Source organism: Xenopus laevis, chromosome 8S (assembly GCF_017654675.1).
Source record: "Xenopus laevis strain J_2021 chromosome 8S, Xenopus_laevis_v10.1, whole genome shotgun sequence".
In the NCBI taxonomy this organism is placed as follows: Eukaryota; Metazoa; Chordata; class Amphibia; order Anura; family Pipidae; genus Xenopus; species Xenopus laevis.
The window spans coordinates 29,929,247-29,944,360 of record NC_054386.1 but is presented as its reverse complement, the minus strand read 5'-3'; the positions used below and the strand labels follow the sequence as shown (position 1 = coordinate 29,944,360).

General features: G+C 39.9%; 1 protein-coding gene across 2 annotated transcripts in view; it reads left to right on the top strand.

The window, feature by feature from the left end:
• Positions 1 to 15,114, top strand: part of col5a1.S (collagen, type V, alpha 1 S homeolog) — a 113,627-nt gene that overhangs the window by 58,909 nt on the left and 39,604 nt on the right. For both annotated transcript variants that reach the window (XM_018232589.2, XM_018232588.2), the window contains exons 5-23: positions 1,550 to 1,681; positions 1,846 to 1,986; positions 3,142 to 3,429; positions 4,049 to 4,216; positions 4,462 to 4,521; positions 6,261 to 6,302; positions 6,445 to 6,507; positions 9,460 to 9,534; positions 10,341 to 10,433; positions 10,708 to 10,764; positions 10,839 to 10,892; positions 11,347 to 11,400; positions 12,531 to 12,584; positions 12,683 to 12,736; positions 12,839 to 12,892; positions 13,133 to 13,177; positions 13,660 to 13,713; positions 14,431 to 14,475; positions 14,565 to 14,618. In XM_018232589.2, coding sequence (XP_018088078.1) covers positions 1,550 to 1,681; positions 1,846 to 1,986; positions 3,142 to 3,429; positions 4,049 to 4,216; positions 4,462 to 4,521; positions 6,261 to 6,302; positions 6,445 to 6,507; positions 9,460 to 9,534; positions 10,341 to 10,433; positions 10,708 to 10,764; positions 10,839 to 10,892; positions 11,347 to 11,400; positions 12,531 to 12,584; positions 12,683 to 12,736; positions 12,839 to 12,892; positions 13,133 to 13,177; positions 13,660 to 13,713; positions 14,431 to 14,475; positions 14,565 to 14,618 — 1,587 coding nt within the window. The remainder of the gene's footprint in view (positions 1 to 1,549; positions 1,682 to 1,845; positions 1,987 to 3,141; positions 3,430 to 4,048; positions 4,217 to 4,461; positions 4,522 to 6,260; positions 6,303 to 6,444; positions 6,508 to 9,459; positions 9,535 to 10,340; positions 10,434 to 10,707; positions 10,765 to 10,838; positions 10,893 to 11,346; positions 11,401 to 12,530; positions 12,585 to 12,682; positions 12,737 to 12,838; positions 12,893 to 13,132; positions 13,178 to 13,659; positions 13,714 to 14,430; positions 14,476 to 14,564; positions 14,619 to 15,114) is intronic.

Below are 15,114 nucleotides of genomic sequence, written 5' to 3'. Positions count from 1 at the left end.
TTTAAAGAGCCACTGATTACCTGTAAAATATGTCTTTATGAACAATGGCATCATCAGTGATGTTGCTTGTGTAACACAACTCTTTGAAATGGGTATATCTATGTGAAATAATACTTAAATATAAAGTTATAATACTCGAAGCGGTCCATGACCTGTAGCCGGCAGCCTCATACCCATGACGGTAACTATTCAGAGACCTCTGATATACTACATTATAAATGTCATCATTTCTCCATCACCGTTCGCATAGTTGCCCAGGGAATGTTGCTCATGGAATTCTCTGTCTAAACAAAGTAAACAGTCTAAATCTGACCAACTCCCATAGTTCCATTAGTAGGGAATCCTTCTGCCCGGCCGAACCAAATTTGCATATGCAAATTAGGGGTGGGGAGGTAAATTGCGTGACTTTTTGTCACAAAACAAGGAAGTAAAAAAAGTTTTCCCCTTCCCACCCCTAATTTGCATATTCAAATTCGGTTTGTTATTCGCCGAAATCTTTTGTGAAGGATTCAGGGGTTCGGCCAAATCCAAAATAGTGGATTCGGTGCATCCCTACTGATTAGTCTTACTGCACTTCTAACTCTTTTAACTCTTTTCCAACAACTTCTTTCTGTTCAAAGGGCATAATTTCCATGCAAACCCAACATTCTACTCTGTCAGCTCTGTGGTTAAAGGGGAAATGAGAACTGATTTTCCTACCAACCATATCACTGCTTGGCCTCCTGTCATCTGTAGTCATTGAGCCTCTTGAACTCGGACTCTGATTCATCCGCGGGCACCTTGCCTAATTGAACATTCATTCTTGCCTTGCTTTGTTTAATCAACAAAGTCTCAAGAGTTTGCAGCAGCCCCAGCTGTGGCTCTACGCTTTATTATTCCATTTCCGACTTGAACTCATTTGTTCTTCTCCTCCTGCTTCGTTTACCTGTGACAATGCCGAGCAAAGAGTACGTTATCATTTACTTTGCAATTACACCTACTAATTTCCAAGCTTTGTTTCGATAATAAGCCGTCTGGAGTTTACAGTGCAGATTCTCTTTGTAGTCGCAGAATATTTATTTTAGGAATAGGATGAGGCTAGCTGAGCTGTAATTTCTGACATTAGGCCAAAAAGCAACACTGCTACTGTTTCTACGCATCCTTTCGTTATTGTGAGGTCTAATCCAAATTATACAAATGTCACTTTGTATCACATGGTATAAGTAAATCAGTGAAGGCAAAACACAAAGGCTGAGTGTTTTTTTACAGGTCATGGAACTCCGAGGTAACTTATAATATCCAAATATTTTGCAACAGGGGGTACTTTATTTATTATAATACACAAGTTTCAGTGAGTCATGTGACAGAAATGACATCACAACTCACCGTTTATAAGGATATAATTTACACGATATTCATGGCTTTCGTGTATTATATAAATATATATATATATATATATATATATATATATATATATATATATATATATATATATATATATAAAATGTACTCGTTACAGGCTGGAATAAGTATCATTATCGGCTGAATGTTACTTTCTTCTGTGTTTCAGGGTGAAATTCAACAGTTGATGATTGTGCCTGACCCCCGTGCAGCCTATGATTATTGTGTACACTACAACCCTGACTGTGACACCGCCATGCCCGATGCAGTGCAGTCCCAGGATCCCAACCAAGACGAATATGTAGGTATTGCAAGGCAATAAGCCACGGCCATTGCCATGGTGTAGCCACTAGGGTGCCTTTATGTCCTCTTATACTGATTTGATCTCCACATATACCAATATGTATTGGGGTTCTTTTGGAACCCCCACAGGAATCTCATGCAATGTGTGTCATTGTTTTACAGTACCCCGATGCTGCTGAAGCGGAAGGAGAGGGTTATTATTATGAATATCCTTATTATGAAGATGAGAAGACAGAAACTATAACAACCAAGCCCACAGCTGAAAAAGCCGAGGTATTAAGGCCCGAAACACAAATCGAAGAGGTAGTGTATTCAAATGGTCTAAGTAACACAATCATTTGTTTCTTCATTCTGCTGCTCTTGATGCCATTATGTTATATCCAGTTTGCTCCACCAGCATCTAGGGTTTACCATATCTGTGCTCCTATGTTTCCCATTAATATTATTGGCATGAAGCCTCCTTTTAGCAGCCTTGAAGCAAGTATACAACATACCTCCAAAGAGGAACAGATTTTGAAGAACCCAATACCCTCTGACCATGCCCACTTGCAGTCAGATAGGAAACCAGCAGAGTGTAGCTGGACATATTGGTTCAATTCATTCATCCACTGATCGTTGGCCAAATGCCTGGTTCACTTTTTTTAGGCCAGAGCACCAAACAAACCCCTCAGTGGTCCCTCAGTGGTGGGTTAAACTGAGCAGATCTGATAATTAGGCCAATAATTAAAGAGGGGAACTATCATGAAAATGTAATATAAGCTTCAGCATACTGATCTAAGAAACTTTCTAGATACAATCAAAAATTCTGTACCGTTTCTGAAATAATAAAGTTTATGTTCATCATTCCTCTCTCAGCATCTGTTTCTCCTCATTCTGTCTTCATGCAGCAGTTGGGTGTCAGATGAATGATCCATTATATCTTATAGGGGGGCTCCTTTTGCCTTACAGATGTATTAGAGCTCACTCTATTAAAATCACCAGACATCATGTCTCTCTACATGCAAGATTTGTGCAAAAGGAAGTTTTGTTAGATTTTGTTTGTACTGGAATCAGTTATTTTGAGTTCTGATACATCTGCTAGGAAAGGAAGTCCCTTATAAGATATATTGGATCATTCATCTGACACTCAACTGCTGCATGAAGTGAGAATGAAGAGAAACATATGCTAAGAGAGGGATAGTGAATATAAACCTGATTATTTCAGAATATGCAGAATATTTAATTGATTTTATTTAGAAAGGTTCTTCAGTACGAGGAAGCTAATATTAAATTTTCATTTTTTGCCATAGTTCCCCTTTAAATTGCATGGGTTACCATTCTCGACATGATACAGTCGTCGGCCAATGGTGTTTTCCTCTTAACTTTATTAATAACGTTCTAAATGAAAATATATATTTTTTTTTGTTTACTCTGCAAAGGCTGAATATTACTTTAACTTTCAATGTTTTTATACAACAGGAGGAAACACCCCCACCAACTGAAACCCCTGCAATTCCTGTAACTGATGCTCCACGAATTGAGACCAGAGTAGAGAGTAGAGTAGAAAGCAGAGTGGATAACCCCACTACAGATGACTACAACTATGAGACTGTACATGAGGAATATTACACTGCTGCTCCTTATGAAGATATCAACTACTCTGAAGGTGAGGAGACAGGAATCGAGACTGGAACTACTGAGGAAGGCCTCGTCGATGGAGATGGAGAAATTTTGACCAAAACGGTCATCACAAGCAGCTCATCCAATGTAATTGCATATTCATTTATATTTACTATAGAACATGACATACCACAATGGATTACTTGCAACTATATCTCAGTTCTTCTTCATCAGCCTCTTCCAGTATCTTCTTTATTTACCTCCTTTAGCAATTGCTGGTCTTGAAGTATCTACCATTTTTCACTGTATTCTATGTTTGGCTCACATCACCATCTTGTTTTTTCATTTCTGTAAACTTCTCTTTCACATGTGTACTGTGGGCTTAGTTTGTTGCCTAGCAAGGCCACAAAACAATAAGTCTATGGAAGGCCTAATGTGTTTAAACAGAAAGGCCTTCAAGAGTCTTTCTATTTTATGGACTTTCAAGGTTTAAAATAAATATACTGCTGGGGTTAAGGTCCATTCTGAGTTGCGAGTTTTGAGATATCTTTGTATCCTGTTGGGTGCATTAAAAAATGTTCTTCTGTATCTGATGTAAATCTTGTGACTTTGGCCAATTCACCTGCAAAAAAACAAGAATATTCTTGCTTTTTAGTGGAAATGATCAATATTGCCATTATTAAGCATTTAATGGTGGACGATATTCCCCTAACCATACAATTTTGTATTAGAGGGAGATATTAATTGTACGTCACTTGATTTTTAGGGTTCATCAGTCATCAACAGTGGCAGTTCCAATAAAGATAGCAGTACCGATGGAGATTTCACTGAAGTGACCATACAGGGGTACGACTATGACTATGACGATGAAAAGCTCCTCACTGACACTGAAGATGGAATTGGTGGACAGCCGGCTGAACAAGAAGAATTTAGTGTATGCATTCCTAGTTATTCATTTGTATCATACTGTTGGCTCTCAAGAACCACCTTTACTTGCCTGTTGATTGTATGAAGATGCTTGCACAAAAGACCAGAAATGTCAGCTTTACCTCCCAGATCCCTTATCCATCTATTTACTGGACATTCTAGAGGCCCAATGCAACATTTCCATGTTATACCTGTGATGTTGCAGCTTTTGTTACAGTATCAGACACTAAATTTTTTCTTTATGTTCTTCAGATTTCAGGGGGGGCCAGAGGTGAGAAAGGACAGAAGGGAGAGCCAGCCATCATTGAACCCGTAAGTTCCTTTTTGAATTCAAAACTTCCGGGGATTATGTTTTAACAACCGTATAAGGGGCCTTTCTTATAATGAACAGGGTGACAGCAATGGCGTAGGCAGAAAGCCAAATTCTAACTAACTGGCAGCTCATTATTAAGAGATGAGAAGGAAATGATATACCAGAGTGGCCAGCCTGGAATTATTGATGAGTCATAGCAACTTGGCTGCCCTCCTTTGGAGTCCCTGAGAACTGCAGTAGTGTGCAGAGGAAAGAAGGGCACCCAACATGACTACTGAAAATGAATATATTCAGGCAGAGGTCCATATTTCACAACTAAAGCTGTACATAAGAAGACTCCAGGCTGACTGAATTAAAAATCTACATCTGATCATGAAGTGGAGGCGGCTCCAGTCGCTACAAGTAATGTAAACACTTGGATGCGCACCTATGTCGAGTATCCCCAGATGTCTGAATTTGCAAACAAAGCACTAACAGTAGAATAAATATTGGCAGGATCCCCAGATCTTTGCACTATGAATATAATACGTTTTGTTCCTTATTGGGCTCAGGGCGAACACCCACCTTCACTTGCACCGGCAAACACTCCATCACTGCAGTCTGGGGTAACCTCCACCCTTCTACTGAAGCTTGTGGGTTAAAGTCAACGTTAGGAACCACATATCGTGTTCTTTTGGTATAGCTCTGACTGGATTGTGTGTGGTTGGACTGACTTGGCAGGGGAAGGGGAATCAGGTTTTATACATTTCATCTGTTATCATCTTAAACTCAGGGTCATTTGTGGATATTTTCTTTGGCCAACCAAAATTTAGAGCAGTCAATATGCTTACATTCCTCTCCTTTCATACCAAACATCATTGTTGTACAGCTGTAGAAGTGTGAAGCTGAAGCTATGGAAGTTACTAGGGGAGGTTTTCCTTTTTCCTTCCATTAACATCCTACTAAAATGCAGACAGCAAGAGCCTCCAGTTGGCTGGATTGTGTGGGAATAGCCCCTTGGACAGCTGAACATATCCAGCAAGGGTTGGAGAATAACACCTGGAGCATGTGTTCATTATGCCACCCACAGAGGACATGGGACCAACACTAGTCTCAAGAGATGCCAGTAAATCATTCACAGAAATGTTATGGCAGGAATCTGCTTGGATTACATCATTTTGGGATATACAGACTGCTATGGACAACATGGGAAGAACTGTTTATGTTATACATAATCAGAGCAGATCCCACACACACAGTCGCATACAAACTTCTGGAGAGCTGGGAATGGTGTTGTAAGCTCGTTTATAGGACAACCAGAATACAGAGTTACAGTCTTGTTGCTTTGCATAAAACAATAGTCAATGAATCTCTGCCTCTTAATCAGGTGAAGAACAGCAAATGAAGACAAAATAACCCCCCCCCCCCCAAATAAAGCCTTTAAGGACAATCAGCCTGGGAATGGACTCCCATAGGGTTTATTATATTCCTCAAATAGAGAGAACGTCACTGTGACTTCTGGGAGGTCTCTAGCACAGGACAATATCTTCTCTTATTGGATTTTAGTTCAGCATTTTGCAACAGATTATGCAACTTTCTCAGATTTAGTAGAAACCCAAATAATATCCCACCGTACGTTATGACTAGGCAAAATGTTATATGTTATTATATCCCTTACATGTCAATTATTCTGCTCAGGGCTGAGGGCCTAGGCATTTTGGTATTCATTGTCTAATAACCAGCAATCTCTTTTCTTTAGGGAATGCTGATTGAAGGACCACCCGGCCCAGAAGGCCCAGCTGTAAGTAATGTGTTTTAAATGTGTTAGCAACCAGAAAATCGGTAGTGTTTAAGGTTTTTCAGAATTTAAGAACCCCCAGCATCTTGCAGGAGATGATGGGCAGGAGAAAAGAGTATGCAACCCATTTATTTCTTTTTTGCAGGGATATACCGGTCCTCCTGGTACCACAGGTCCACCTGGCCCACCTGGAGATCCTGGAGAGAGGGTAAGTGCCATCTCTGTGTTGTAACCACCCCATGTCCATCTATACACACAGCCATGTAGTTAAAGCATCAGGGCCCAAAGTCATACATAGAGAATAGCTGTTCCCCATACATCTCATATGTTGGCTTCTGGAGTAAAATAAACTCTTGATTATCGCTCCTGTAGAGCAAAGGAAAAATCAACATGTATCCACAGAACTTTGCTCAGCTTCAAAGAACTTTCATAGATAAATAACGTACTGTATATATCCTCAACAAAGCTGTAGGTAGAGTTTGACAGAATATTTCCATGACCTGATGTGAGAGACACAACTATGAGTCACATGAGGGGAGCCCAAGCAGAACTTTTTGTAATGTCACCATTCTCTTTTACTCCTTCCTATTTAACCCAAGGCATGCTGGTTGTTATAGGACCACAGTAGCTAATAACCAAAGGACCCCAACTCAATTGATACAAGATACAAAGGTGGCTAATGATGACAATTTTTCCCAACATGAATTGCTTTTGAAGTAATTTGGACAATATAAAAACCTTTAAATATTTTTACCACTAAGAACATTTCGGTATCAGGTAATTATAACTCTTTTGTACAACTTTTCCAAAATCACAGTCCAAGTATCCCAGCCTGTTAGAGATCTGATTCCCCTGTCTGCATTGTTTAGCACAGAGAAATGACATCACACACACAATGGGGCGCGCACATATGGCTTTCATTAGAAACTAGGCTTATTTTTCAGGGTGTGTCCAGGGCGTCTGAGACTGTGCAAGTCAGGCACGAAACCCAGGGGGAGAAAGAAGTAGAGTTCCGGAGATGCAGAGCGTTCCCTCCTCCCTGTGCTATAATCATAGACCATTCGACTATTGATTATTACCCATTTTAACTCCAGAGCACACTAGAACTGTTGCCTTGCACAAACTGTTTCCTCAGCTCACTGCTGCCCCCTGGTTCTTACACTTCAGTAGGGCTGCCACTTTTTCAGCAAAACATACTGGTCTTCATTGAGATCATGCACAATTTTTACTGGCTAGGCTGGTAAAATACCGGCTAGGAGGCAACCCTACACTTCATAAGGACAACAATTATGGGTAAATGCAGAAATGCATTGCCTATGTTTCTGAGAGTCTGAACATTGCATGTATAAGTTCAGGATCAGCCAAGTCTTGGGAACGTTGTCTTTGAAAGAGCATCCGTCCAGATGTTAGCTATTTGGCTATAGTGGACTGGTGGGAATTTCCACACTATACAGCGACACCTTGTGGCTGGAAGTGGTTTCAAGTGCAGATTTGCAATTATGTAGCACATGGGGTTTCCACTCAAACAGATTCCAATCTCTATTTTACATAAAGGCTGGTACTGCACTGAAGCCTCCCTTTCTTCTGTTGCGGTTGGTGATTGTTATGATGCAGCTCTTTCTGTTGATTGCAGAGAAGGACCGACCTAGGGCCCACTTATCCATCATGATGCCAATTCCATTTGGGAATATATCTAGAGCTTCTCCAGTAATTAGGATGGAGACTGCACAGTTCCATTAGGCATGATACAAACTCTCATTGATGTATATTACCAGGAGCGTGGCTTTAACTGGATCATACCAATTAAATTCTCTTTGTATGGATGTCTGTGCAGAGCCACAGTAGGAAGCAGGTCCCTTCCCCTGTAGAGAATATTCATGTGCAATGGAAAGACATGAGTAACAGTTGAGTCTGCCAATGTAAAGCTCACTTGAAGTGCTATTTACTCCTTTAAAAGTAATTATCTATAATAACATGTAAAACCGGTAACATCAGTGCTACTTTTAAATCCGCATTAAACATGGCCAACATGTGGCCTAATGAAAGAAAATGTGATTCAAAGCAACTTCCTGATATATTTTTTTTAAAATGGATACAGATTTTACAGGTATTTGTAAACTGCTATCGAATGCGGCATCCGTCCCTTTCTGCCATGTTGGTTCTGTCTCTAAAAACAATGTATCGAGTCACACAAAATATAAATTCAACTAATGGAAACTGTGTCAGAAGTCAGGCCTACAGGTGTCTTCACAGGTCTATGCATCAGCCGGCTCCTGCTACATCATTGCAAAACTAGACTAGAAACCGACAGACACTGCTATAAAAGCACATTTATTTTTTACAAATACCTTTAAAACCAATGAGAAGGAGGAATGAAGGGATATATAGTTTCTTTTAAAAATATTATACCATGATTTGCAGCAGCTTTGATCTGTCACTCACCCCACTTCCTATTTGTGCACAGATAATAATTGAGTTGGAATAATATGCTTAGCTTCATAAAGTTTTCTGCTGCTAGTTTTAATTGGGCTTCATCTGTAGCTGTAGTTGCACTTTGGGACAATGTTGCAAATAGAATAGTATCTGAGGCTGAATTTTAATTCCATTTAAAATCAAAGTTCAGCCAATATCCACCTTAAGATGGAGAATCATAGCTGCAGAATGCCTAAGACCCCATGATAAATTCTCTACACTTCTTAAGAAATCCCAGAGAGTTTCCAGAGACTTGTATTCTTTGTTCACAGAGGCTGCTGTGTTGTCCCACCCTGCCTCCCACCAGAGGGAGCTCTACTTCATTTTAAGGGGTAGAACTTTTTAGCACATCCTAGGACCAGTCTGCATCTGTTGTTTTTGAAATTAGCCTGGTTAATCTATACTCACTGTCCAAAAGTGGAGTTTGTCATGCTTAGTCTATTAGGTCTATTAAATCTGACCTTATTGCTGGTCAGCAATGCATCAGATATGTTAAAGGGCTCCTCTATTTCTGTTATTTTTACCATGTACAATGACATAGTGATCCTTTGCCAAACTGGACCCTTTCCCTGGTAGGTGAGTAAAGTCCATTCTAGAGAGGGTAGATTTGGTGTTTGGTGCCAGGCTGATCCCTATAATTTGTGTTCAATAGTAATTAAAATGTATGCTTTTTTTTCTTTCCACCTAGGGGCCCCCTGGTCGTGCAGGACTCACAGGAGCTGATGGCTTGCCTGGACCCCCAGGAACCATGCTGATGTTGCCAGTAAGTGCTTTGTCCGACACCTTCAACCAGGGTTAAAAGGGCTGTACAAGGCTGTTATTTTTTATATTGTCATCAGTATTGTGCAGTATATTTTAAATTAATTGAAACCAGATTTTCTTCCTGTAAAATACTATTATATTGTCACCAAAGAGAGTTGGCCTATTGTGCCCTGCCTACTACTGGAACTTTCAGACATTTCCCATTCAAGCCAATAAAAGCCACAGAAGTATTAGAAGTCAAGATTTCATATTTCTATATTTTCTAATTTCAATGCATTCTTTTGCTTCAGCTAAGCTTCCTTTTCTCTCTTAGTCTCATTGTTAATCAGTCACCAGCATTGTAAGCAGCACAACTGTAGCGTTGCATGAGCCATTCAGATAAAGGGAATTCAGTCCTACCTTGTCCAGTGGGATCCAAGTTTTGATTCTGGGAGTCTGTCTAGAATCCCTGCTATTCCATTGAAACTTGTATCCATGCAAGCAGGCTAATGACTTTTTTATGCAATTATCTCATATATATCTCATAATACCCAATTATATCATCACTCCCTTTTAGTATGATATCATGTATTTTTCCAAGATAATAAAGACATGCAAATTGCCCAAACACAGGTCACTTCTTTGCAGAAATCAGAGCTGTACAACTATCAGGGCCCAGGAGTGACCAAACTCATTGGAAGCCTAACTATATGCAATTATGGCATAATCTGTAAACCAGACCATAATCTATGCAGTAGTCCATTGCAACATTGCTTTAGTAGATATACTGAAGGATGTCAGGTAACATTCATATTTCTGTATTCACAGTTCCGCTTCTCTGGTGGTGGAGATGGTGGATCTAAAGGACCCCAAGTGTCTGCCCAGGAATCACAAGCCCAAGCTATTCTCCAACAAGCAAGAGTAAGCCATCAACAGCTCATTATCCAGCATTTTAATATCATTGTCTACCATTGACTACCAAGTGAAGTTTGAATAGCCTGGGTATGAAATATACCAGCCAGGGGGATCTGGTGTTCTACCATGTTAATGGTGGAAGGTATATTATGAAGAAAGACCTTGTTAAAAAGGAACATACCAAAATAAAAATTATTACCAATTATCTACTGTATGTTATAATATGGCATCTCTGTCTTGTCTCGCAAGGTTTTAATTGTGACTCCTGTCTTTTTTGCAGCTGGCGTTGAGAGGGCCATCTGGTCCTATGGGTCTTACTGGAAGACCAGGCCCAGTGGTAAGAACAGACTAGTTTTGCTCTTCTCTCTTTCTGTGTGACTTAGATGCTAACAGCCGTCTCTGTCCTTTCAGGGTTCTCCAGGTCCTTCAGGATTAAAGGGAGAAGCAGGAGACTTAGGACCTCAGGTAGGTACATAACACCCTTAGACAATTCTCACTCAGTTGTATTGAGGCTTATTCTTCGCCAACCCTTCTCCTTTATATAAGGTAACTGACAATGCAGGAGGTATGTTAAGTGTTCTCATACATGTGGGATAAATATTTATATTCAGACTGTTGCGAGCCTCACAAAGTATGGTGGAAACATACATCTATGCACATAAAATAACTTAAGATAGTAATGTTTATCTATAGCCTTGTTTCTTAACCTTTTTGCATTGAGACTCATATTAAGTCTAGAAGTCACCATCTTTACCGAAACATTTGCCATCACATTTCAGTTACTAATGTCTGAGTAATCCTCACTCCCACTGAAGGGCATCATGGTGACCCACCATAAACTACCAAGTGCTTTATTTTTTTTAATGTGCTGGGCCTTATGTTAAGAACATATATTTATTTTTATTTTATTTCTGTTCAGGGACCACGTGGGCCACAAGGTTCTTCTGGGCCAGTAGGAAAACCAGGACGAAGGGTAAGACTCTATTTTTTGACTGTGTAGCTACCAACAACACAGGAAATCACACTTGGGGGCAGATTTATCAAGGGTCGAATTTCAAGGGTTAAAAAACCCTCGAATTCGACCCTCAAAGTAAAAATTCCTTAAAGGAAAACTATACCCCCAAAATGAACACTTAAGCAACAGATAGTTCATATCATATTAAGTGGCATATTTAAGAATCTTACCAAACTGGAATATATATTTAAGTAAATATTGCCCTTTTACATCTCTTGCCTTGAGCCACCATTTTGTGATGGTCTGTGTGCTGCCTCAGAGATCACCTGACCAGAAATACTTCAACTCTATCTGTAACAGGAAGAAGTGTGGAAGCAAAAGACAGAACTCTGTCTGTTAATTGGCTCATGTGACCTAACATGTATGGTTTGTTGGTATGTGAGTACAGTGAATCCTACGATCCCAGGGGGCGGCCCTTATTTTTTAAAATGGCAATTTTCTATTTATGATTACCCAATGGCACATACTACTAGAAAAGTATATTATTATGAAAATGGTTTATTTACATGAAGCAGGATTTTACATATGAGCTGTTTTATGCAATATCTTTTTATAGAGACCTACATTGTTTGGGGGGTATAGTTTTCCTTTAAATTCAAATATCGAATTTGAAGGATTTAGCGCAAATGCTTCGATCGTTCAATCGAATAAAAATCGTTCGATCTAATGATTCGAACGATTTTAATAGATCGAATCAAAGGATTTTTATTCGATCAAAAAAGAACGTAGAAAAGTGAATTTGACCTATTCGATGGTCTAAGTACCCAAAAAAATACTTCGAAATTCGAATTTTTTTTTATTCGAATTCTTCACTTGAGCTTATAAATCTGCCCCTTGGTGTCAAGAACAGGACATTATATATGGGTGCAACTGAGGGAGGACCAGAATGGATCTGTTGGAAGCTCCAATAAAAATGTAATTTGTAAAGTTTAGTTTGAAATCGGGTACTATATATTTTTAATTTTTTATGTATGATAAGGGTGATTTACAAAAACTCTCTATGTCCCCATTAACATAAATACTTTAAGCCTATGTTGAAAATGTTTTTTATTGTCTTACTATGGACTGTCATGTTTTCCTCATTACAGGGAAGGGCTGGCAGTGATGGTGCTCGGGGAATGCCTGGACAAACAGGACCAAAGGTAATATTGCTAGAATTTGCTCCTGATATATTTCTGTAAGCTATGACTAGCAGAGAAAAAATAATTTACATACTTACTTTGGTTCTCCTCTTTTTCAGGGTGACCGAGGATTTGATGGGTTGGCTGGTTTACCGGGAGAAAAGGGACATCGTGTAGGTTGAGTTGACTTTCGCCTTCCTCTGACCTTACATGGCCTTAAATCCCAATTTAATAGATGGTCACTTGTGTATTTAATGGTTACTTTTGTTTTACAGGGTGAGTCTGGTCCACATGGCCCTCCAGGACCACCTGGAGAGGACGGAGAAAGGGTATGTAGTAGTGCTCCACACTTTTAATAAAAGTGGTTGCATAATGGCAGCTAAACATGTCCCTAAAATTGCTAAAATACCTCCCACAAGCCACAAGCCAAACAGTAAGTGGCACCCCAAGCATCTGTCTTAGATCCGAAACACTTCAGCACATCACAGGGCCTTACAAGAATTAAGGACCCTGCTGAGACGTGCCGTCTTCTGGACTGACAAAACAAAATCTTGTCATTTTCTTTTCAGGGTGATGATGGAGATGTTGGACCTAGAGGGTTGCCAGGTGAACCTGTAAGTACTTACCTAGCATTCTTTCACCCCTTATTTGAGTTAATATTAAGCAGGTGACAATGGGTTTTTATCTACAGATAGAATGTTGGGGATTGACTTTCATGGGCTCTGGTTTTGTGGGCTAGTACAGTGTAGGTCCCTTTATTGTAATGATCCCCAGTGTATTGTTCTCCAACCCCTTGGATGTTGCTCCCAGTGGCCTCAAAGCAGGTGCTTATTTTTTAATTCCTGGCTTGAATGAAAATTTTGGTTGCATAACAACCAGATGGACTGCCAAACAGTGTCTCCTGTAGCTGGGTAGTCTACACAGAGCCTACACATAATCAATCACAATGCTTATTTGGCACCCCAGGAACTTTTTTCATGCTTGTGTTGCTCCCCAACTCTTTTTCCATCTGAATGTTGCTCATAGATAAAAAAAAAAGGTTGGGGACCCCTGCTGTATTGCTTCCATTTGCATATGTGCTCTCTTTGTTTTTTAGGGACCACGAGGGTTGCTTGGACCTAAAGGACCTCCAGGCCCACCAGGAGCTACTGTAAGTACTGCTGAACTTATTGGGGTTTTTGTTTTGCACATAGTTTCCAATAAAAGCATGACTTTGTAATGTACTGGTGCCTTTGAGGAGAAAACCAGCTTCTCGCTGGTGCACAAGGAAACTCTGATCACCTCTGCAGTCATCCATCACGCATATCATTGCACCCAGAAGAACAAACCCGCAACACTTAATGAGGCTGCTCTGCAGAATCACTGTAAAGATCTTGGCCTTATTATAATATCTCAAATAATCTGCAGCATGAAACCATTCTAGCAAGAAACCTGGCTGTCTAATACCTATCAATCATTACTGATTTACTTGATAGGAATTCAGTCCTCTTAATATAACACTTTAAGTATGCAAACCATGTCATATCTTCTAAACAATACTAGAAAGCCAACATTTCTGCTATGGCTAGAGATAAAATAATATGATCGACAACTTAATGTATTCCAGATAAATTAGAGACTTAAGTCTCAGCCCCCTGCTTGCTGCTTTGCATTGCAATGTTTTCCTACAGCTGTGAACAAAGCAATGTAAGCAGCCTGGCACTGTGGGTAATGCTGCCCTTAGAGAGAAGTGTTTGAATGAAAACATCAAATGTGTTATCAAAAATGCTACCAAGGGGTTTGTGTAATTGAGCTATGGTCGACTCTGCCTTGTGTGGGAATATTCATGCTTGAGATTACAATGTATTTCATTTGTCCCCTCCATCAGGGTGTTCCTGGAATGGATGGTCAAGTTGGCCCCAAAGGTAGTGTGGTAAGTGTTTTCTTTATGCTCTTCTAGGCACAGCGACTGAATGAACCAGAATGTTGTCTTGATATTGATCTTTATCTCCTGTCCTTTAGGGACCTCAAGGTGAGCCAGGACCTCCCGGGCAGCAAGGAAACCCAGGAGCACAGGTGAGTTTGTCTCATTATAATCAACAACTCAAATATTAAAACCTTGTACCAAACACAGCATCATTTTAGCCACTCCTTCTCCCGGTGTATTTCTGTCCTAAGAATCCCTGTGGTCATTTACCACCTTGTTCTGCTGAACTCTGCTTCTAAGAGAATGAAGAGCTCAAGACATGGCGTAGGTGTAGTGGCCGTCTTGATGAATTTTCAGCAGGCGCCATTGGGTTATGAACCCCCTACAGTAAAAGTCTTTCTTAACATTTAAGCAGCTTTGAAGTGGGGATGGTTAGAACCAAACAGGCTCCAGTACATTCACAATAATTCAAGCAGAAGCAAAATATATGTGTGAATTGTGCCTTAGAAGTTTAGAGCAGAAAGCATATGGAGCTGTAAGAGATAATTATAGACAATGCATCATGTAGTGCTGCTTCATCAAATACACCAGGATAAAACAATCAGTGTGGGAATGTCTAACACCAGTGACAGTGACACATCTTCT